The 21,269-nt window shown below is 40.4% G+C and overlaps 3 protein-coding genes across 10 annotated transcripts in view; 2 read left to right on the plus strand and 1 right to left on the minus strand.

Annotated features, from left to right (window-relative positions):
• Nucleotides 1-4,261, plus strand: part of nsd3 (nuclear receptor binding SET domain protein 3) — a 29,968-nt gene extending 25,707 nt beyond the window's left edge. For all 7 annotated transcript variants that reach the window (XM_058411504.1, XM_058411502.1, XM_058411503.1 and 4 more), the window contains one exon: nucleotides 360-4,261. In XM_058411504.1, the coding sequence (XP_058267487.1) occupies nucleotides 360-649 (290 nt within the window). In that variant the 3' untranslated portion in view covers nucleotides 650-4,261. The remainder of the gene's footprint in view (nucleotides 1-359) is intronic.
• Nucleotides 4,262-6,375: 2,114 nt separating this feature from the next.
• Nucleotides 6,376-14,329, plus strand: plpp5 (phospholipid phosphatase 5). Its single transcript, XM_058411510.1, has 8 exons — nucleotides 6,376-6,617; nucleotides 8,484-8,591; nucleotides 9,630-9,738; nucleotides 10,355-10,445; nucleotides 11,276-11,339; nucleotides 11,769-11,893; nucleotides 13,326-13,496; nucleotides 13,845-14,329. The coding sequence occupies exons 2-8, from the start codon at nucleotides 8,521-8,523 to the stop codon at nucleotides 14,012-14,014; spliced, it is 801 nt and encodes a 266-aa protein (XP_058267493.1). The 5' UTR covers nucleotides 6,376-6,617; nucleotides 8,484-8,520; the 3' UTR covers nucleotides 14,015-14,329.
• Nucleotides 14,330-14,593: 264 nt separating this feature from the next.
• On the minus strand, nucleotides 14,594-19,574 carry prnpb (prion protein b). 2 transcript variants are annotated; one of them, XM_058412742.1, is made up of 2 exons: nucleotides 19,438-19,509; nucleotides 14,594-16,935 (listed from the first exon to the last, which is right to left on the minus strand). In XM_058412742.1, the coding sequence occupies exon 2, from the start codon at nucleotides 16,839-16,841 to the stop codon at nucleotides 15,078-15,080; it is 1,764 nt and encodes a 587-aa protein (XP_058268725.1). In that variant the 5' UTR covers nucleotides 16,842-16,935; nucleotides 19,438-19,509; the 3' UTR covers nucleotides 14,594-15,077. The 2 variants fall into 2 exon arrangements, with proteins under 2 accessions (XP_058268725.1, XP_058268724.1); XM_058412741.1 differs by having other exon boundaries at nucleotides 14,595-16,842; nucleotides 19,438-19,574.
• Nucleotides 19,575-21,269: the final 1,695 nt, after the last annotated feature.

Here is a 21,269-nt window from a genome sequence, read left to right on the forward strand (position 1 = left end):
ACTCACTCAGTGAAGCTGTGACTCACTCACTCACTCAGTGAAGCTGTGACTCACTCACTCACTCAGTGAAGCTGTGACTCACTCACTCACTCAGTGAAGCTGTGACTCACTCACTCAGTGAAGCTGTGACTCACTCACTCACTCAGTGAAGCTGTGACTCACTCATTGAAGCTGTTACTCATTAAAATTGTATTTCTCACTCACTGACATTGTGAATCACTGAATCAGTGACTCACTCCTTGGAACTGTGAATCCGTGACTCACTGACACACTCTGACTCTAATTAATTCACTGACTCTTTCGTTCATCTAGCTTAGCCTCTTGTTGTGACTCATACATTTTTGCGTGCATGTGTCTAGGTCGCTGGGAATGCCCTTGGCACGAATGCAGTGTGTGTCAGCGTCCCGCTTCTGCGTTTTGCCACTTTTGCCCCACCTCTTTCTGCCCGGATCATGAGGCAGGCCAGCTGGTGCTTTCTGCCCAGGATAACCAGCCCTGCTGTACCAATCACGACCCAGAACAAGCACCCAGCCTCCCTACTACTGTGAGGGTGAAGGAGGAACAGGAAGCAGAGAGGGAGGAGGAGGAAGAGGAGGGGGATGCAGAGAGAGAGGCCGAAGAGGATGAGGAAGGAGAAATGGCTGAGTGACTGAGCCAAAGCTCTTGTACTGAAATACTTCAACACGGTGACTGGAATTCAGAACGACGAGGGTCCTCCACACAGCTAGAGGGCGGTGTGCATTTCAAAATCATCATTACATACAAGTCGGTTGTTGTCCATTCCAGCAGAGGGCGATCATTTATTGAGCCGAAAAGTCACGACTTCACGCTTTCCGATTCCAGAAGTGTGGGAATGAATCACGCCCACTAATCGTCACTTTACCGATATTTTTCTTTCTCAAGACTAGGTTCCCGTTCATCCTCAGAGCGGAGCCGAGATCTTTTACACACTCTCCAGTACCTACAACACCTTGAGAACTTCATTCGATGTACCTCAGTGTAAATAGAAAAGGATTCATACGAGACACATAGATCAGATTCTCTACACTAGAGTTTTCACTACACGTCTGAATATCGGCTAGTTGTGGGAAAAAATACAAAAAAACAAAAAACAATGACTGTGACTCCGGTTTTGGTTACGTGCTGCCTCTTCATACCCGTGCGTTTGTGATTTGTAAGATATATATCACGAATATATTTATGACTACGTTTACATCTGCTCACGGTGTACAGTATTGTTCATTGGTATTATTAGTGAGTTTGATATCACTATTCTTAACGTCATTGTATACGTGCCCCCCCCCCCAAACCCCCTTTTTTTTCTTTTCCCCCCATCGCTCGCTCACTCTGTGTTACGTTCACTGTCGGGACTGGTTAATTTCATAGACAAGCACTTAAATTTCAGCGTTTTAATGAGATGATAAAACACCTGAACACTGCCATCGTTTTGGTGCTGTGCCGATAGGAGTATCAGTCCATGAGGAAATTTTTTAATGTCATGTTGCCAATGTCTTCGTGTTTTTTGTTTTTATTTCACTTGTACACAATAGTGACCACTTTTAAGGTATTATAATCAAAGTGTACCTAGTCGAATTAACAACCCAGGATTCCGATGAAAGCTTGCGTTGTTCGTTCGTATTAGGATGATTTCTCGACGCGCCAATGCAGTGCGCGCTCACCTTCTCTTTTTGCGACCATTCCTAATCCGGTTAGAAATGCCATTGATCTCCATGCTTTTTTTGCAGTTCATGAAAACCAGCAATGCCGTGGGTTTATTTAACCGTTACAACAGTGCATTTTAACTTCGCACTACTATTCCATGTGTCACTGTATTTAACCCGGTAGTGTCGGACGTTCAGTGCATCCTGGCTCAGTGTTGCATGATACAGATGAATACATTAGACCTGGTCAGAACGATAAAAGATGGATCATTTGAACACTGCTGTGATCCAGCGAAACACTTTTTTTTTTTTTTTTTTTTTTTTTTTTTTTGTCCACGATCAGGATAATCCCAATTCAGCACCCTCAACAATTAACCCCCCCACAGAGCCGGACAATTTGTGGCACTACTTGTCAATAAATCTAATCCCGTAATATTCCGAACGTTCTTCAGAACCACGGAAGTCCGTCACTGCCAAAAAACGAGGCTTTTCAAAACACGTAGTATCCAGCGGTGGTCCTGTCCTGTACACTTGAAATCTGGAGCGCTGTTCAACGTCTCATGCACTTTTTGGTTTCGTTTCGTGTCGTTCGAGTTACGACGCCGAGTCTGTTTACACTCAGACGGTTAAAAAAAATAAAGTAAAATAAATAAAAAATCCAGCACGTCACCGTTTTTGTCATTTGTCACCGCAAGATATCTCCGAATTATTGTGAAAAAGATTTCTATTTCTTTCGATTATTACGGTTTTATAAATGCTGTACTGTATTCAGATCTATTTACCTTTTATTAGTCAACTTTTCCATAGAAATAATCGGTATGAAATTTTTTCGACTTTCCAGCTAATAGGTGATGTGTGTTCCTGCACCTTCTCTTTAATTAGCGCTCAGTGGAAATGGACTGTGTTTACAATCCTGTAATACACACACACTTTTCTTCTCTATTCTTTTCATTTTCTCTGTTTTTTCCTCTCGTGTTTCACTTTCCTGCTTTTCCCTATTTTTAACACACACACTATATAATTACTTACTTTATTTTCCCCACGGTTTTTTTTTCTTTCCTTTTATATACTATTTTCCTACTTTTTTTTAAAAAAAAAAAAATCAATTTTATATTTTTTTAAACATATTTTTTCTATACTGTTGTCTTTCATTTACTCTCAATTTTTTTAAGACCTTTTTTTGCCTTAATTTTTTTTTTGTTTTCTTGTCTGTTTTCTTTTGCTAATTTTTATTCCATACCCCCCCTTATATTTCTTAATTTCCCTCCTTTCTTTCTTTCTTTCTTTCTTTCTTTCTTTGATAAATGTCTTTCGGTCATGTTGTCCTTTTGTCTTTTCATGTCATCCTGTTCCCTTTAGTTCCCCCCCCTTTCCTTTATGACGTTTCCGAACACCGTGTCCTTTAAGGAAGTGCACATGCAGTTGCGACAGATCTGCTGCCTCAAAATAATGACAAATGCGTGACATGCTGGATTTTTGTTGTTGTTGTTGAGTGGATTAATGCCTAGCAGGCTTAGTGATGAGGTACGACTTTTTGTTCATCATTAGCACTTTTCTCCATGAGTGAGCAATGCAGACTGCGCAGTGTTTGCTCTCGTCTTCGGTCTCAGAGAAACACAGAAGTTGTTGTTTTGGTATCCTGACATGAAATATCTTGACTTGTGTTATGCCCTTATTGGTATTTCAATTCTCACTAATTTGATACAAATTAAATGTTTCCGTTTTGTTTCGATCAAATGCCTTTAAGTAGACCTAGAATTTGTATAAGTAATAAATTTTGCTAAATGATTTCAAAGGCATAGTGTTACCGATTGGACGTTCAAGACGAGCCTTTGTTGCCATATCAGCCATTTTGTATTTACCTCCTTAAAGAGTGTTAGTGCACTGTACTCCACTGTTTTGTTTTTTTTGGGGTTTTTTTATACGTGATTTAAAGTGTCATAAATCATCTTGTGCATGTTTGTGCCTGTTCTTTATGTTGTTCAATTTTATATTTTCTTAAAAATGATGCCATCTCACCAGCTCCAAGGGAAATCATTTGTGTCGATGTGTTTAAGGACGTGTCACATTCCTTTTCCTAGACTGTTTAAGGAATCTTGCTACTGGACTTATTTCTGTTGTGTGTAAATCTTCAGTGTTAATGTAAAACTCACCACGCGTGTCGAGTCGCAGTATACACTCCAACTGAATAAAAGTATCGTAAATGATATTATCTGGGTAGAACGAGGCTTCTCTGAACTTTCCTAGAGGGCCGCGCTCCGGAGCTGGGGTGCGGCCACAGTGTTATTTGTGTTCTGGGACGTCGAGCTCGTCCAACTGTACATAGTAGGAAAGTACAAAAAAAAAAAAAAAGAACTCCACTATCATTATATCGTAGTGTCTAAAGAATGCCTGTAAAATTACTTCTGAATGTTTGTGAACGTATAGGCACATTCTTTTTGTAACTTTTTCTTTTACTGTATTTTTTATTTGACCAACTTTTGAGATGGTTCTTTTTTTCTTCAGAATTGCTATAAGTTATTCAGAGAAACAACATTCCACAGATTTACTCACTCTCAGACTTGCCTGGTTTGACTTCAATAAAAACTCTACTGAATGTTCACCTGCTTTTTCTTCCATGTTCAGCTGCTTTTATTTCCCAAAAAAAGCCTTTTTGCTTCGTTTCTTTCTTCCCTATTCACGTTCATGTTTTTGTTGCCTGAAGGTTGGACTAGTGTGATGCCTTGCCATCTAAAAAAAAAAAAAAAAGCTCCAGTTAATCCAGAATGCAGCAGAGTCCTTTACCAGAACCTGAAGTTTGGACCACATTACTCCTATCTTATCTATGATGCACTGGGTCCCAATAAAATATTGCATTGATTTATAAAATACTATTATTGACCTATAAATCAGTGGATGTTCTATCAGTACCTGATCCATCATGCCTGCTTCGATCAAAAGATGCAGGCTCTTTGTTGGTACCTAGAATAATGAAGGCTACAGGAGGAGCCAGAACATTTCCTTACAATGCTTCACAGCCATCCAGTTAATGTTCATCACTACAAACCAGCATATTTGCATGTTGCCATGACCTGACACCCCACTCACCACCGCACTCGTACTAAAGGTTGTTGACCGAGTCTCCCTTGTGTCCCAGGGCACCCTCATGCATTGCTTTCTGGCTCTCCCTTTTAATTATACTGCCTTATAATTCTACTTATAATTATATATTTAATTTAATACTATATAGCTAGTTGTGTCAGAGGACACGAGAATACCTAGGGTATCAGGCATAGAATAGTTGATGGTTTATAAACACATGAGGCTGTGAGCTAATGTGTCAGACATTAATTCACGTTTGTCCAAAGAGAGTGAGAGTGTGTGTGTGTGTCTAGGCATAACATTATGACCACCTGCCTAATATTGTGTTGGTCCCCCTTTTGCTGCTAAAACAGCCCTGGACTCCACTAGATCTCTGAAGGTGTGCTGTGGTATCTGGCACCAAGATGTTAGCAGCAGATCCTCAAGTTGCAAAGTGGGGCTTCCATGGGAACTTGCAATTTACAGGACTTAAAGGACAGTTCTGACAGTGTGAGGCCCCATCTTGGAACTTACAGGACTTAAAGGATACTTTTAATGGATACTGACCACTGCAGACCGGGAACACCCCACAAGAGGTGCAGTTTTGGAGATGCTCTGATCCAGTCGTCTATTCGCCATAGACGACTGGATCTTGCCCGTTTTTCCTGCTTCTAACACATCAACTTTGAGGACAAAATGTTCACTTGCTGCCTAATATATCCCACCCACTAACAGGTGAGGAGATAATCAGTGTTATTCACTTCACCTCTCAATGCTCATAATGTTATGCCTAATCAGTGTATGAACTCTATATCTAGCTATCAGCTAGTGAATTGTTTTACAACACAGTAGTGATTAATACTCTCGGAACACCATACACACACACACACACATAACCATGTCAGTGTTACAGCTGTTTCAGAAAAGTCCTCTGCTTAGTGATGCTGTCTTTGTGTTGATGGATGGTGAAGAGAGAAACTGCTGGACTACAGTCACTATCATTGAATCATATATCTATAAAGTAACCTGTACAGCAGCTGAAAACCTGCTTGATTTTAATATCATTCTCTTTTTTCTACCTTATTTTTACTCACTATATATATATTTGTTGATTCTCACCTTTCCACTTTTTGTTGTTCCCCTTTTTTACTTCTCTTTTCTTCTTTCCACTCTGCCTTGTTTGTTAGCTGCCTCTCTACTTCTTTTCTTTTCGATTCCTTCTTTCCTTTCACCACTTACTTTCTTTTCATTCCTTTTCATTCCCTTCCCTTTTCCTGCATCTGCTTTGGTTTGCTTCTGTTCTTTTGCTTTCTTTTTAATCCTTTCCTTTTTCCTGCCTTTCCTTTCCTTGAATTCCATCTGTCTTTTCCCCCTTTTCCTTCCATCTCCTTGCCCTTTCCTATACTTTACCTTTTATTGTCCTCTTTCTTTCCTTTCGTTTTGGGTTTTTTTTTATCTTGCCTTTGTTTTCTTTCAGAAATGCACGCATATATTCACTTTTATTCATTGACAGTTGTCTGTCTTTAATTCATCACAATGACCTTTATTTCCGGAGCGTGCACGCGCTGCCCAAACCCTGCCCACCTCTGCCCAAACCCTGCCCACCTCTGCCCACGCCTTCCCGCCGACTGCAGCTCATATTTCTAACTACCTCCAGGTGGCGTGAGAACTATGTGACGTGTAAACGTGTCTCCTCTTGCCTTCTCCTCGCTCTCTTTCTGCTAGGCTGGACTCTCTTCACCGGGAGAGGGAGAGGATCCGCACCTTCACGCATCAGCCACTTTGGACATGTGGGATCTGTTTACTTTCACGTGACGGGTCCGCATCAAACCCGTCTCGCGCTGCTGCTTCCTGTTTAAAGACTGGCTGAAAAAGGAGCGATTCATACCCATAAAGGTCCGTATGAGACAATGGATGGGATGCTAATGCTAATGCTGCTAAAAGACCGGAGTGTGGAAATACTGGTTTAGGCTCATCATTGTGGATCATCTCAGTGAAATGTAATGCTGACGTGTCCTCGGTCGCGCTCGGCGGCGGTGACTTCTGACGTTCTGCGCGCGTGAAATGTAACGCTCACGAGTACTGACATGTAACAGCGTGAAATGTAACGCTGGTGCTTTGAGTTCTGAAGCTCAGAGCGCCCAAAATACTAATGACGTCCCGATTGAGTTCTGACGTTCAGCTTGAGTGACGTGGAACGGTTGAGTTCTGATGTTTAACTTGTTTGATGTGGAACGGTTGATTCCTGATGTTTAACTTGAGTGACGTGGAACGGTTGAGTTCTGATGTTCAGCTTGAGTGACGTGGAACGGTTGAGTTCTGATGTTTAACTTGTTTGATGTGGAACGGTTGATTCCTGATGTTTAACTTGAGTGACGTGGAACGGTTGAGTTCTGATGTTCAGCTTGAGTGACGTGGAACGGTTGAGTTCTGATGTTTAACTTGCGTGACGTGGAACGGTTGAGTTCTGATGTTTAACTTGCGTGACGTGGAACGGTTGAGTTCTGACGTTTAACTTGAGTGACGTGGAACGGTTGAGTTCTGACGTTTAACTTGAGTGACGTGGAACGGTTGAGTTCTGACGTTTAACTTGAGTGACGTGGAACGGTTGAGTTCTGACGTTTAACTTGAGTGACGTGGAACGGTTGAGTTCTGACGTTTAACTTATGTGACGTGGAACGGTTGAGTTCTGATGTTTAACTTGCGTGACGTGGAACGGTTGAGTTCTGACGTTTAACTTATGTGATGTGGAACGGTTGAGTTCTGACGTTTAACTTGAGTGACGTGGAACGGTTGAGTTCTGACGTTTAACTTGAGTGACGTGGAACGGTTGAGTTCTGACGTTTAACTTATGTGACGTGGAACGGTTGAGTTCTGATGTTTAACTTGCGTGACGTGGAACGGTTGAGTTCTGACGTTTAACTTATGTGATGTGGAACGGTTGAGTTCTGATGTTCAGCTTGCGTGACGTGGAACGGTTGAGTTCTGACGTTTAACTTATGTGACACGGAACGTGTTTAACTTTTTAAGGGGGGTTCCGATTTCATGACCCGACGATCACTGACACCATTTCATTCAATTTCTATATCATATATTAAGGTTACCCTTTTTTTTTAGTTTTAAACTGTATATAGTGTAATAATATCCAATAATAAGGGTTCTGTGATGAGGCGTAAAGATCATGAGAGATAGAGAACAATTAGTGACAACGTTCCCCATGAAAACAAAACAAAATGCAAAAACACACTCTTCTGGCTAATCCTGTTTAAATCAGAGGATTGCTTCACCTGGAAAGCTTAAGTGAGTTCTGATGCTTAGATTTTGTGGCACACAAGAACACTTATGTAAATCTGATGGGCATGAATTTTTAGTTTTCATGTTTGGACTGGCGGATCGTGTGATATGGATCGTTTGGGCGAGTTGTGTTCAGAGTGAATGATATTTTTGAGAGGATGATTATCATAAGGTGTGTGTGTGTGTGTGAGAGAGAGAGAGAGAGAGAGAGGGTGTGTTTTGTTGTGACAACATTACATGTGTCAAAGCACAAATTGCAGAAACACACCCATGTAACCAATCCTGTTAAAATCTGAAAGAACCAGAAGTAATGTTGTTGTCAGCTTGTGTTCATATTAAAGTTAACCGCTTAACTGCTCTGGATTCCTGACACCAACTTGTTCCCATCTGTATATATCCAATAACATACATTCCTGAGATGTTAGATATGTCCACTTAAATAAACCATTTAACTGTAACACTTCTCAGGTGAAGCAGGTGACTGGGACACATTCAGGTTCCAAAGATGAGGAAGAGTTTAGACCAGGACTTCCTCTGTGAAGTGTTCGTCCGCCTGCTGCTGCTGGCTGTCTTTTTGTAAGTGTTTACATCATCATCATCATCATCATCAACATCTCGTACAGTGATGTTTCTAAGGTTCACAGTATGATTGTGTATAGTGCAAAAAGACCAGAGGGAAGCTGCCCCAGGCCTGGGCTGTGTAAGGAGTCTAAGAGAGATTAGTAATCCCTTGACATGCAAAAGATGTTTATGTGATTAAACCTTTCATAGTTTAGGTTTGTGTATCATTTTCAGTTCAACATACATATCTACACCGATCAGGCATAACATTATGACCAGTGAGAGTTGAAGTGAATAAGACTGATGATCTCCTCATCATGGCACCTGTTAGTGGGTGGGATATATTAGGCAGCAAGTGAACATTTTGTCCTCAAAGTTGATGGGTTAGAAGCCGGAAAAATGGGCAAGCGTAAGGATTTGAGCGAGTTTGATGAAGGGCCAAATTGTGATGGTTAGACCACTGGATCAGAGCATCTCCAAAACAGCAGCTCTTATGGGGTGTTCCCGGTCTGCAGTGGTCAGTATCTATCAAAAATATCCTTTAAGTCCTGTAAGTTGTGAGGTGGGGCCTCACAAGACTTAAAGGTTCTGCTGCTAACATCTTAGTGCCAGATACCACAGCACAACTTCAGGGTTCTGGTGGAGTCCGTGCCTCATCGGGTCAGAGCAGTTTTGGCAGCAAAATGGGGACCAACACAATATTAGGCAGGTGGTCATAATGTTATGCCTGATCGGGGGTATATACCCTGTTGTGTAAGAGTTTGTTTCTTCCATACCCAATAAATATTCTGTGGCCAATTACAGATATTTGTTCTACATCCATGCAAATCTGCTTAGAAATATCTGAATATTTGCACTTTTTTAATGGAAAATTGGATCATTTTGTACGAGTAAGACATCTGTTACATTTTCCCCTGGGCTCTGGTGCAAAACTAGACTGCAAATGTAAAACCGCAGACTTCACAAACCAAGCCCATCTTCTCGGACTGACTTTGTGTTTTTCTTAAAACCGATGCATTACGATGACGTGTAGATGATTGTGTCTTATTTCAGAGTGACTGAGCAACTGGCTCCGTTTACCCGGCAGATCCAGCCTGAGGAAATCTGGCTTTACAGGTTCCACCACGTGAAGAAGGACCACGTTCCTACCTCACTCATGTTCGTAAGTGTGTGTTGTGTTACTGCAACAAACTAACACAGAGTAGGAGTGTGTTTCATTATAAACATTATCACTGTTATTGTTACCGAGTGAACGACTGGATCTACCTCACGTGTACGGGCACAGTGAAGTGTTTCCTCTAGTCTTAGTTATAATTTGTGAGGATTTGATGAAGATGCGATTGGGTTTTTGTGCAGCGTCAGAAATTTGCCTACAATTTTCATGATCATTTGAATAAACACAGACCTACTGAAGCTACGCATCCACTTATAAATCATCTATTTACACTTCTGCGTCTTTATTCTCAGGCATAGTGTGTGTGTGTGATATAAGGGTGTGGTTCTGGAAATATGTTAATGAGTAGAATAATAAACAACAGATATGCAATTTGTATTTCATTTACTCCTCCATCAAAGCTTGAGAAGGTTCATATAACACTTAGAAGTGAATCAAGATGCTTTCTGCTCGGATGAGCACCAGACTGCCTTCATACACTGGCATCAACCCACACATTTGCCTACATTTGAGCTGAATTCGATTTGAGCAGATTCGATAAAGATTTTGGTTCTGGCACAGAGGATGAACTGCAGCTTCTCCTTTCTTTTCGTTTCTTCCGCAGAGCATCGCTTTGTTTACGCCACTGGCCACCATTCTGATTTTTGCATTCTTTAAAAGAACTGAAAAGGGGGAGATGAAGGAGGCTTCATTAGGTGAGTCCTGCATTTCACAGTGACATTGATTGCGTCCCAAATCGCATACTTATGCACTTATCCCATTCTGTAGTATGAGTAGTGTGCACTTCAAATACCTGGGATGATGCACTTAACTGAAGTGTGGAACGTTAGATACTTCATGCACTCAACACGTGCAGCTTTGCTTGCATGGCAGAAAAGGGGCGGGGCTACCAGGTGCAATTTTTCAAGACACACCGGTGGACAAGAAATGTCTTTTAAATTAGACCATTTTAAAGATTCACCACATTCTTATAAAGCTAGCAGCGTCGCATTACCTGCGTTTGGCGTGATTTGGGGGAACGGCTTGTACTACTGTTAGTTAAAAAATAAAAAAGTTAGTGTTTTATTTGAGACGATGCTAAAATTCATACACTACATGCTAGAGTGTGCAGTATGCAATCTGGAACACAGTTATTAATGTCTTAATAATGTCTTAATTGTGTTTGCATTTGCATGAAAGAGCCTGACACTGTGTGTGTGCGCAGACCCTCAACATACAGCCAGAGGAAGGGTTTAGATCACAGCATGTACATGTGTTAGAAGTCCAATTGAGAATCTGTGGCAAGAAATGAAAATTGCTGTTCACAGATACTCTCCATCCAATCTGACTGAGCTTGAGCTATTTTGCCAACAATTATGTGCCACTTTGTGTTGGTCTATCACATTAAATCCCAATAAAATCCATTTACGTAACATGACAAAATAAGTGCAATGTGGTAAGCTCAAGGGGCTTTGCAAGGCACTGTATATCACAACACAAATACATCAGCATGATTACTGAAATGTGTGTGTGTGTTTTTCCTCAGCTGTGACATTGACTCTGCTCCTGAACGGAGTTTTCACCAATGCTGTAAAGCTCACCGTGGGCAGGTGAGTGATGAGCTCATATTGTTTCATCCCAGCGATCTTTAAAACACTGGTGGAAAAATATATTACTGGAAGATTTCACACATCAGCCTTTAGGTGGCGCTCTTTCACCACTTAGTCATCATTTTTGGGGTTTTGTTGGTGTCAAGTAAAAATTTAGTGCATTGTTGATTTCTATTTTTTAAGTATTATTCACTGGTCATTTTTAATTCTACACTCAGATACGCTCGGGCTGACCACCTTAAAAGTAAAAGAGAGTTTGTGAGGAATCAATGTGATCATTTAAATTAGGGACATAGAGACAGGTCCAGAGTGACCTGGTCATGGGCGTGTCCATTTTTTTCATTATTTCTCTGTTCAGATTTGTTCCTCAGATACTTACTTTCTCTGCTGGTGCTTTTGTTCTTTCTTTCCTCCTCTCTCTTTCTGTAGGCCACGTCCCGATTTCTTCTACCGCTGCTTTCCAGATGGTAAGATGAACCCGGAGTTTGAGTGCAGCGGCGACCCAGAAGTGGTCACAGAAGGCAGGAAGAGTTTCCCCAGCGGACACTCATCATGTAAATATTGATCTTAATCATCCATTTTCCAGAGTTGTGTTTAGCCAAAAACCTTTTTTTGTTCTATATAATTGGGGTATGATGTACTCACCACAATCTAAAGTGTATGAGGAAAATTAAGGACTCAGCCAGGTCTAATTCTTTGGCAGTAATTACACTGGTCAGGCATAATGACCTAATATTGTGTTGGTCCCCCTTTTGCTGCCAAAACAGCCCTGACCTGTGATGCACTGTGTATTCGGACACCTTTCTATCAGAACCAGCATTAACAACTTCAGCAATTTGATCATCAGTAGGGATCACACGGGCCAGCCTTCGGTCTTCACGTGCATTGTTGAGCCTTGGCCGCCCATGACCCTGTCGCCGGTTCACCACTGTTCCTTCCTTGGACCACTTTTGATAGATACTGACCACTGCAGATCGGAAACACCCCATAAGAGCTGCAGTTTTGGAGATGCTCTGATCCAGTGGTCTAGCCATCACAATTTGGTTCTTGTCAAACTCGCTCAAATCCTTACGCTTGCCCATTTTTCCTGCTTCAACTTTGAGGACAAAATGTTGACTTGCTGCCTGATATATCCCACCCACTAACAGGTCCCATGATGAGAAGATAATCAGTGTTATTGACTTCACCTCTCAGTGGTCATAATGTTATCCCTGATAGGTGTATATGTCAGTTGTGAAGCAGACTCGTGACTTTATTGGAAATGGCGTATGGTTAGGCATGTGACCTAGCTACGCATCTCTGCAAACCACAACACAGAACCCCTCTCATGAGTGTCGGCGCCGCATTCATGCATTCATATCCCAAAATAGCCTGGAGAGCAAAACAGGAAGATGAATATGGTTAGCGCTTCAAATTTGATTTTATGGACACATCCCAGTATAATTAATATAAAACTTGATTAGGTTTGTAGCTCACACTAGAAATTAATCTCTAAGAGCTAAAGAGCAATCATAATCTGAAATTAACCAGAAAGCAGATATGCGGCAGACATGGCAAAGCTGAAAACTGAAAAATCGGTGAAATCCCAGAGTTTATAATCCTCTTATAGCCAGTCATTCTTATCCTTCCTCTCTCTCATATTGCTGTCTCTTACATATCCTTTTTATGATCCTACGCATGAAGAATTTATCCATGAAAGATCAACTGATAAAATCTGAAGTAAGGATTTTTAGATTTAGAGATAAAGATGGTGGTCTAGATGCTACTGAGAAATAAAGGGTGCCATGACTATATTTTATATATATTACATACCGGTGTAGGATGTATATCAATCTGTCCTTTAAATTTACTGTAAAATGAAAGAAAAAAACTTTTGTTATATCCTTAAAGGAAAGAGAATAAAGTCCATTATAAATAAAAGCAAATTGCTGTGATGTTAAATATTTATAATATAGACTATATGTTTATTTTTTTTCTAAATGTTAGTCGCATTTGCTGGACTGGGCTTTACGGCACTTTTCGTGGCTGGGAAGCTTCACTGTTTCAGCCCGGCTGGTCGGGGAACAGCGTGGCGACTGTGTGCGTTTCTCACGCCTCTACTCTGTGCTGTCCTGATCGCCGTATCCAGGACTTGTGACTACAAACATCATTGGCAAGGTGACTGAGAATCTTCCTGACTCAGATAGATAGTGAACTGGATTATTCTGAAATTATGATATTTACATATTTTTTTAAAATATATTCTTTTTTTAGAATATTCGCTATTAAAAGTGCTTCCTGAGAGGAATACAGGACTGTGTACCCTGCATAAAAGATTAGTCGCTTGTGTTAGGTCTACCTTAAGATTTAGTTACACATGAGTTTGACTTAATCAGCACAAAAACATTAAGTGACCTGTGTACACAATATTTAAATAGATAATAATAGATAGGTAAACTGTGAATATCTGGATAATATCAATAATATTTAACGTTTGACCTTTCTCACTGTTGCTCGTTCTTCCAGATGTGTTAGTGGGATCAATGCTGGGTTTGATCTTCTCGTACCTGTGTTACCGACAACATTACCCATCACTCACCGAATCTGATTCCCATAAACCCCTGAGGTTCAGAGACACAATACCCTCAGCACAGGAACGCAAACAAGCCTCTACAGGATTCCTGTTGCCACTGTAGGGATGGCAGTAGCACTAATCACTAATCTTGAATTGTGTGATGGACATGTCTTCATTCACAGCCCTTAAGCTGATGCTGCCAGTATGTGAGTGCGAGTGCGAGACGTAGGAGTCCCTGTTCCTGTTCGTCCTTCTTACAACGTGTGTAAGCTTAAAAAAAAAAAAAAAACCTTGTGTATTATAGATATTTGGATTTGTATTGGTTCGTTAACAGCCTGAGGTTTCTGCATCAGGTTTCGAATATCTGTTTGAATATCATATATGTCCCTCACTCACTGTCTTTATAATGGGGTCTATCAATAAAATGTTTGGAAAGTTTGGACTGTGGCCTACTGAATAGTGAATTTACTGAATTTTTGACAGTGATGTCATATTTCTATATAAATGGATTCGGATAACATCGTTCAAGACACTGATTTTAAACCTTTGCTAAGTTCTACAGGACCTGATAAACTGATATTAAGTGGAGTTGCAAGAAAAAAAAAAACTTGCTGTCTGATAAATTATTAAACGGCCATGGCAGTCAGTCTAAGAAACAGCAAAAAATGTGTTATAAATGTTAAAGTTTATTTAGAAATAATAAAAAGACACCAAAAAGTCACACATAATTTATCATTGAAAATAATAATAATAATAATAATAATAATAATAATAATGCAGAATATACAGATTATTCTCAGTGCAAAACCACAATTCCTGACTGTTTCTTCATAAAATAATTTTCCATTACCAAAGAGAAATATGGTAATGTTTTAAATTAACTCTTAAGTATTGCACAAGCTTGTTAACTAGCCATATCAGTCAGCTTTGCCTTTGCTAGAAGTTTAGTTACAGAGAAGCTAGCAAGCAGTTGCATTGTGGTGAGGATAAAAGATTAAGACTAAGTCGTATCGCTGTCTATGTTTACTGGATATAAATGACAGGTACTGTAAAACATGCTATAATAATAATATGATAATATTGTGATATGTCAAGTAATGATTGTGACATGAATATTGAATACCGGTGAATTTTTGATGAGCCTAGTCTGACACTTAACACACCCTAGGGTCATGTCCTTGCTGTCACTGCAGCAAGAAGTTGCTGCCGAGAGACATGATGGCAGTTATGAGCAGTACAAGGAGTCCAGGATGTCCAGGTAGGTCACTACTGTTGGGTTTCTGTTGTGTCTGCTTCTGCAGGAAGCTCTCAGAGTATGCCATGTAGAGTTGTACACATTTACGAGCCTTCATTTGCTGAATGAGTGCAGGGTAACCAATCTCTGTGATGCTCACTGTATCATCGCTCTCTTGAGACTCCACAGGCTTAGTCGTACCATTCTCAGAAATGCCACTGGAAACTGCAAGTGATCCATTCATGGCACTGACGACACTGATCTTTGCATCACGATTTTGCAAGAGGTCAGATCTGTTCATACAGTTGTCCATGTATTTTTCATAAGTCTGGGCCTTAGGCGGTGGTTTGAATGTATAGTCACGTTTATAGTCATTTGTGTCAGTAGATTTCATGCCATAGCGTTGTTGCATGTAATGGTTGTAGTACTGCTCCTCTTGGCGGTTGCTGAACTGAAAGTGTGGCCGTGGAAAACGACCCAGGCCATACCCTACTGCCATTCCTGTCATAGCCCCAACTCCAGCTGCCAAAATTGCCTTTTTGGCAAAGCCTTTGGACTTCACAGATGGTTTATAGCCCATGTTGTTAACCGTTTTTGAGAATGGGGAGCCACCAGTTCCATACCCTGGACTCCCAAATCCACCTCCATAGCGGGGACTAAGAATTTTGTTGTTGGGATTCCAGTTAGGATATGATCCTCCCATGGATGGATATCCCCCTGGGTATCCTCCTGGCTGTCCTTCTGGCCTCACTGGGTAGCCACCAGCTGCAGGGTATCCTCTCCCTGCAGGATACTGGTTAGGATTTACACCCCCTCCTCCAGGGTACTGGCCACCAGATGGGTAACTACCACCTGAAGGGTAGTGATTGGGATACCCACCTGGATTTACACCCCCTCTTGCTGGATACTGGTTAGGATACCCTCCAGGACTACTTCCCCCTTGTCCTGGATACTGTCCTCCAGCTGGGTAATGCCCACCTCCAGGGTACTTGTTGGGATGCCCACCTTGATTCACACCTCCTGTTCCTGGATTCTGGTTAGGATACCCTCCAGGACTACTCCCCCCATGTCCTGGATACTGTCCTCCAGCTGGGTAATTCCCACCTCCAGGGTACTTGTTGGGATGACTGGAGCCCCCTTGTCCTGGATATTGCCCTCCTGATGGATAACTCCCACCTGCAGGATAACTCCCACCTGCTGGATAACTACCACCTGCAGGATAACTCCCACCTGCTGGATAACTCCCACCTGCAGGATAACTCCCACCTGCTGGATAACTACCACCTGCAGGATAACTCCCACCTGCTGGATAACTACCACCTGCAGGATAACTCCCGCCTGCAGGATAACTCCCACCTGCAGGATAACTCCCGCCTGCAGGATAACTCCCACCTGCAGGATAACTCCCGCCTGCAGGATAACTCCCACCTGCAGGATAACTCCCGCCTGCAGGATAACTCCCGCCTGCAGGATAACTCCCGCCTGCAGGATAACTCCCGCCTGCAGGATAACTCCCACCTGCAGGATTTGGTTTGGGCTGCCTGGGATAGTTGGGTGGGGTGTTGCTCCCCTGCTGAGGCTTGTTAGAAGAAGATGATGATGAAGTTTTAGTGGGAGGCTTCTTGTTACTTGAACCTTTCTTGCTTGCTGATGTGTCATGTAGCAATAGCATTAAAGCTAAACACAGAATTGTGAAGATGCCCAGCTTCCCCATCCTGTAATGAAGGGGAGGACACTGAATTAGGGAATGCAGTTGTGTTAAAGTCTTTCCGTTCCAAGAAAGTCTTTTTAACCCTTCCAAGAAAAGCCTGTTAAACAGAAAGACGTGACTAAAATTTTTAATTCTAGAAAAAGAAGTCTATTAGTAAGGTTAACATTATAATATCACGTAATATACACAGAACAGAACTAACAGAACTAAACGCAAATTTAACGATACATACACAAGCCTCTCTTCAGGTGTTTTTTCCTACAATTTTTTAAATAACTCTTTAGAACTTAGTCATTTATCTCATTATGAATTGATTTAAAATGAAAAATTAATAATTCACATTCATTTAATTATTTACAGTCTAATAATTTGGGAACTGGGCAGCAGAAAACTTTGACAATGCTGGATAGTCACATCTCTTTTTGGCTTGGGGGTTATGATTTTTTTACTTCCAAAAAATTTGGGGTAAAGCAGTTTGATAATATTTGTATTTTTTAAAAAATATTTTTTTATATAACATGATTATTCTTTACCCCCTACACCATGCACATGCAAATAAACATGTCATGACCCCCTGATTTTTAAAAAATATATCAGAAATCTCAGCAGTCTGCAATTTGTGCAGTTTCATGTTGCTTTCTTAAATGACACAAACATTTTAAAATAATATTTATGATTTTATTTGGAAATATAAAATGGTTTTATACTAAAAAAATAGGGTGCCTAAGTCTTTTGTACTGTGCATACATGTATATGCGATCAATCACAATGGGCGAGTCATTACAATAAACCCTGTCTAGTATTCAGCACTTAGACAGAACCCTAAATGGATAGGAGGTGAGTGCCACAGAAGTAATGCTAAATTGATCTTATTAAAAGCACTAAAAGCCTCATTGATGCAGTGGAATTTTATTCTGTATCTTGTTTTTCTTTTCGAAAGTCCAAATGATGTGTTGAAGTGCTTATCACAATAGCAAAGAGTTTTCGATATACACCACACCCCTATTACACCTAAACAAAATTGACAGTAACTTACAGAATTAGCTCATTAGGGAGAACAGCAAAAGAGAGATGGACATATACATTCCAGAAAGCATTTAATTGGTCTAACAGAAAACTAGTATAAGGGGAACTACTGAAAATGTTAAGAATTTTCCTAGATATTGTTGTGAAGCAGACCAGGGGACTCGGAAGCAGTGTTCAGCAGGAATGTTTTATTGTAGATCCGAACACACTGCGGGGGTATTGCAGTCACCAAGTCCAGTGAAAAGAAGCTTGCGTTACAGTTTTAAAAGCCTTGAGTGGGCAGGCCATGAAGATATGAAAATACAAAAGGCTTGAGGTAATACTCCCTCAAGGGGAGGTGGAACTCACAGGTGTCGACTCCCTGGTATGCTAATGCAAAAGCTTAGAGGTGATACTCTTAAACAAAGCATTGAATGGGAGAAAGATCCCCAGAGCTGGCCCCCCAGCTGTCGGCTAGTTCCTGATCACCGTCTGATTTGATCACCAATTGCTGGTGAGAGCTGAGATATGTAAATTATTGAAAGAGAAGAGTGACCTCAAAATATGTTTTCCTACAATGCTTGCTACTAATAAGCTGAGCAAGACACACCCCCAGGGGACGGACATATTACATTTCAGAAAGCATTTAATTGGTCTAACAGAAAACTATGAGGAACTACTGAAATTTCCTAGATATGATAAACCATCCATCCATTTGCTATATCACTTATCCTACACAGGGTCGCAGGGAATCGGGGAGTACTTCAGGGACTCGGGGCATGAAGCATTAAGGGGACACCCTGGATGGGGTTCAAACCCATTGTGGGGCACAATCGCAAACATCTGTACAGATCATTTTGATATGTAAATCTCTGTAATTATTAAACACACCTTCACAGGGTGTAGGTGATGTAAATCTCCCGAAGATTATTTTTGTATTGTGTTTGTAGATGGATCGGAATTGTGTCCATAACACAAATACCCATTTTGATTTCAGGGGTACCTTAATGCCAAAAGAGGACACAAAACGTTAATAAAAACCAGCCTAGGTTTTTAAAATCAACAGAACTATTTCTATTAGAAACTATTTTGTCTAATTCTGTTAAAGACAGATGTATATACTCTTCAGAAACATGCCTACACGGAAATGTATAGCTTTTATATTATGGAGGCTCACTGCGTCCTTCATATCTGTCCTGTAAGCTATAACTAGCTTATTTTTTTTAGTCTAGCTATAACTAGGTCATCTTTTTATTTTCTTTCTTTCTTTACATCATTTTCATCCATACTGTCCCTTAGTGTCCATCTTTCACTATATACTCTATGCAGTATCACAGAATCACTGTGTGTACACACCTTGCTACAATATTTCATTCAGCAAAACAGTGCAGTAAACAAACAAACAAGGACTTTCTCCATGCCCTGCTCATCCTCACCTACTGATGTCATAGATTTTATCAGAGAGAGTGTCAGACACGACGGATTAATTCATCGTTTAATAAAATCATCTGTCGTCCTCAAGACACGGAATCAACATGTTTATTAATTATGTATTTAAAAAGAAAATAATAGCTGTATATCTCTGCTTTCTTACCTTAAAGATGCTCGTTGTAGCTCGGTCTTCTACGTCCACTTACCGAAAATTCGCTGTTTTGCTCTCCGGCTGAATCTCAATTGGATCTATATTCCCTATGTAGGTGCACTTGATAGGGTATAAGCTAATGGATTGGATACAGAGCCCCAGAGGAAGGCATTTGGGATTCAGCCTTTATTTGGGGTGGGGTTTCCTTCTTCACAGAAATAACGGGAAAGGAATAGAGCTATGTAGAGTTATATAATTTAAAAGGCACTGTGATCCATATGGAACAATGATGGTACAATGAAAAATGTTTGTATTTATCCCTTATTTATGAACTGTTTGTGTTGTTGTTTACTTTGTAAGCTTTTCTTTTTTTCTTTTTTTTGTCTTGATGGCACGGTCCAGGTTGTTATGTTTTGTAATAAGTTTTTAATAAGAGTTAAGAAAACATTCATTAAAAAGTACACTGAGTCGAACCTGGTGCTAAAGCAGAAAGAGATAGCATATGATCATCAGATCATTATTTTTGCGCTGTTGTGAGAAGATGCTGTTATTATTTTTCTTCATATTGAATAGAAGAAGTAGGTTTATTTATTTTACAATGTCTGTCATACTCAAAATGCTTGAAATGTCAAATTTCCACTGCTGAAAAACATGGGTAACACACACACACACACACACACACACACAATCCACGTTATTAAGTCCCTAATACTTTTAGGATACATTAGATGTAACATATACATCAGATTATATTATGATTAAATCTATATAAGTATACACGCAGGGCTAAGAAGTCTTAGGTAGCGTCTCAGTCAGCTCCCTAATTCAGTAGTCAGGACACTGATCAGGGAGTCGGTAGGTTTAAAGGCTGTTTTTATCTCTATCTCAAAATCCCTCCAGTGCACAGCAATGTTCCCGCCCTTACAAATCCCACAATGCACCACAAAAACCAGGGAGCATCAGTGCTCATTATGTTCTCTTACTGAACATGATGTCATGCATTTTCCGAAGCTTCTCATTTGGAAAAACTCTCGGCCAACATCTTCTACAGATGTAGGTAGCTTGTTATTGTTGTATTGTTGTGTCTCAAATGATTACTTATTTACATTAAAAATTTGTATTTGATGATACAAAGTATTTTTCATAATGTGTAACATAATAAACAACACCAGAAAGATATTGGTCCTGATGGTTGTGGTGATGTTTCACAATGTGAGTTCATCGTAAACGGAAATTGTGTCTCAGTGTATAATCAGCCAGGGTCCTGACGACAGACTGAACTCATGTACACAGTCTAGGGAGCGCCATTACTATACCACCAAAGACTGCTTTTATTTAATCAGTTAATAAATATCATGCAAAATGTAATCTAATTAGATTTCTCCAGTGAGACTCCATCTATCCCTCAAGATCCTGGCCAATTTTAGATGTCTGCACAAAGCACACAAAATCATCAAGGACTCCTCCCACCCTATCACAAATCCAGGAAGAGATACAGGACCATCCGCACCAGAACCAGCAGGTTCAGGAACAATAAGTGACAATAAGGTTCTATCTATCTATCTATCTATCTATCTATCTATCTATCTATCTATCTATCTATCTATCTATCTATCTATCTATCTATCTATCTATCTATCTATCTATCTATCTATCTATCTATCTATCACATGTATTAATCACTAATCCCAGTAGAGTATGGTGTGATCTGATTCGAGCAGTAGGCAAGTTAGTAGGATCTAATAGTGTAGCTTTTAGCACTGTATGGTGTTACTGAGAGACAGGCATCCCTGCATCAATAATTTTTGATTAAATTTGATCAGCCAATCGTATCACAAAGCAGA

Source organism: Hemibagrus wyckioides, linkage group LG16, assembly GCF_019097595.1.
Source record: "Hemibagrus wyckioides isolate EC202008001 linkage group LG16, SWU_Hwy_1.0, whole genome shotgun sequence".
Classification (NCBI taxonomy): Eukaryota; Metazoa; Chordata; class Actinopteri; order Siluriformes; family Bagridae; genus Hemibagrus; species Hemibagrus wyckioides.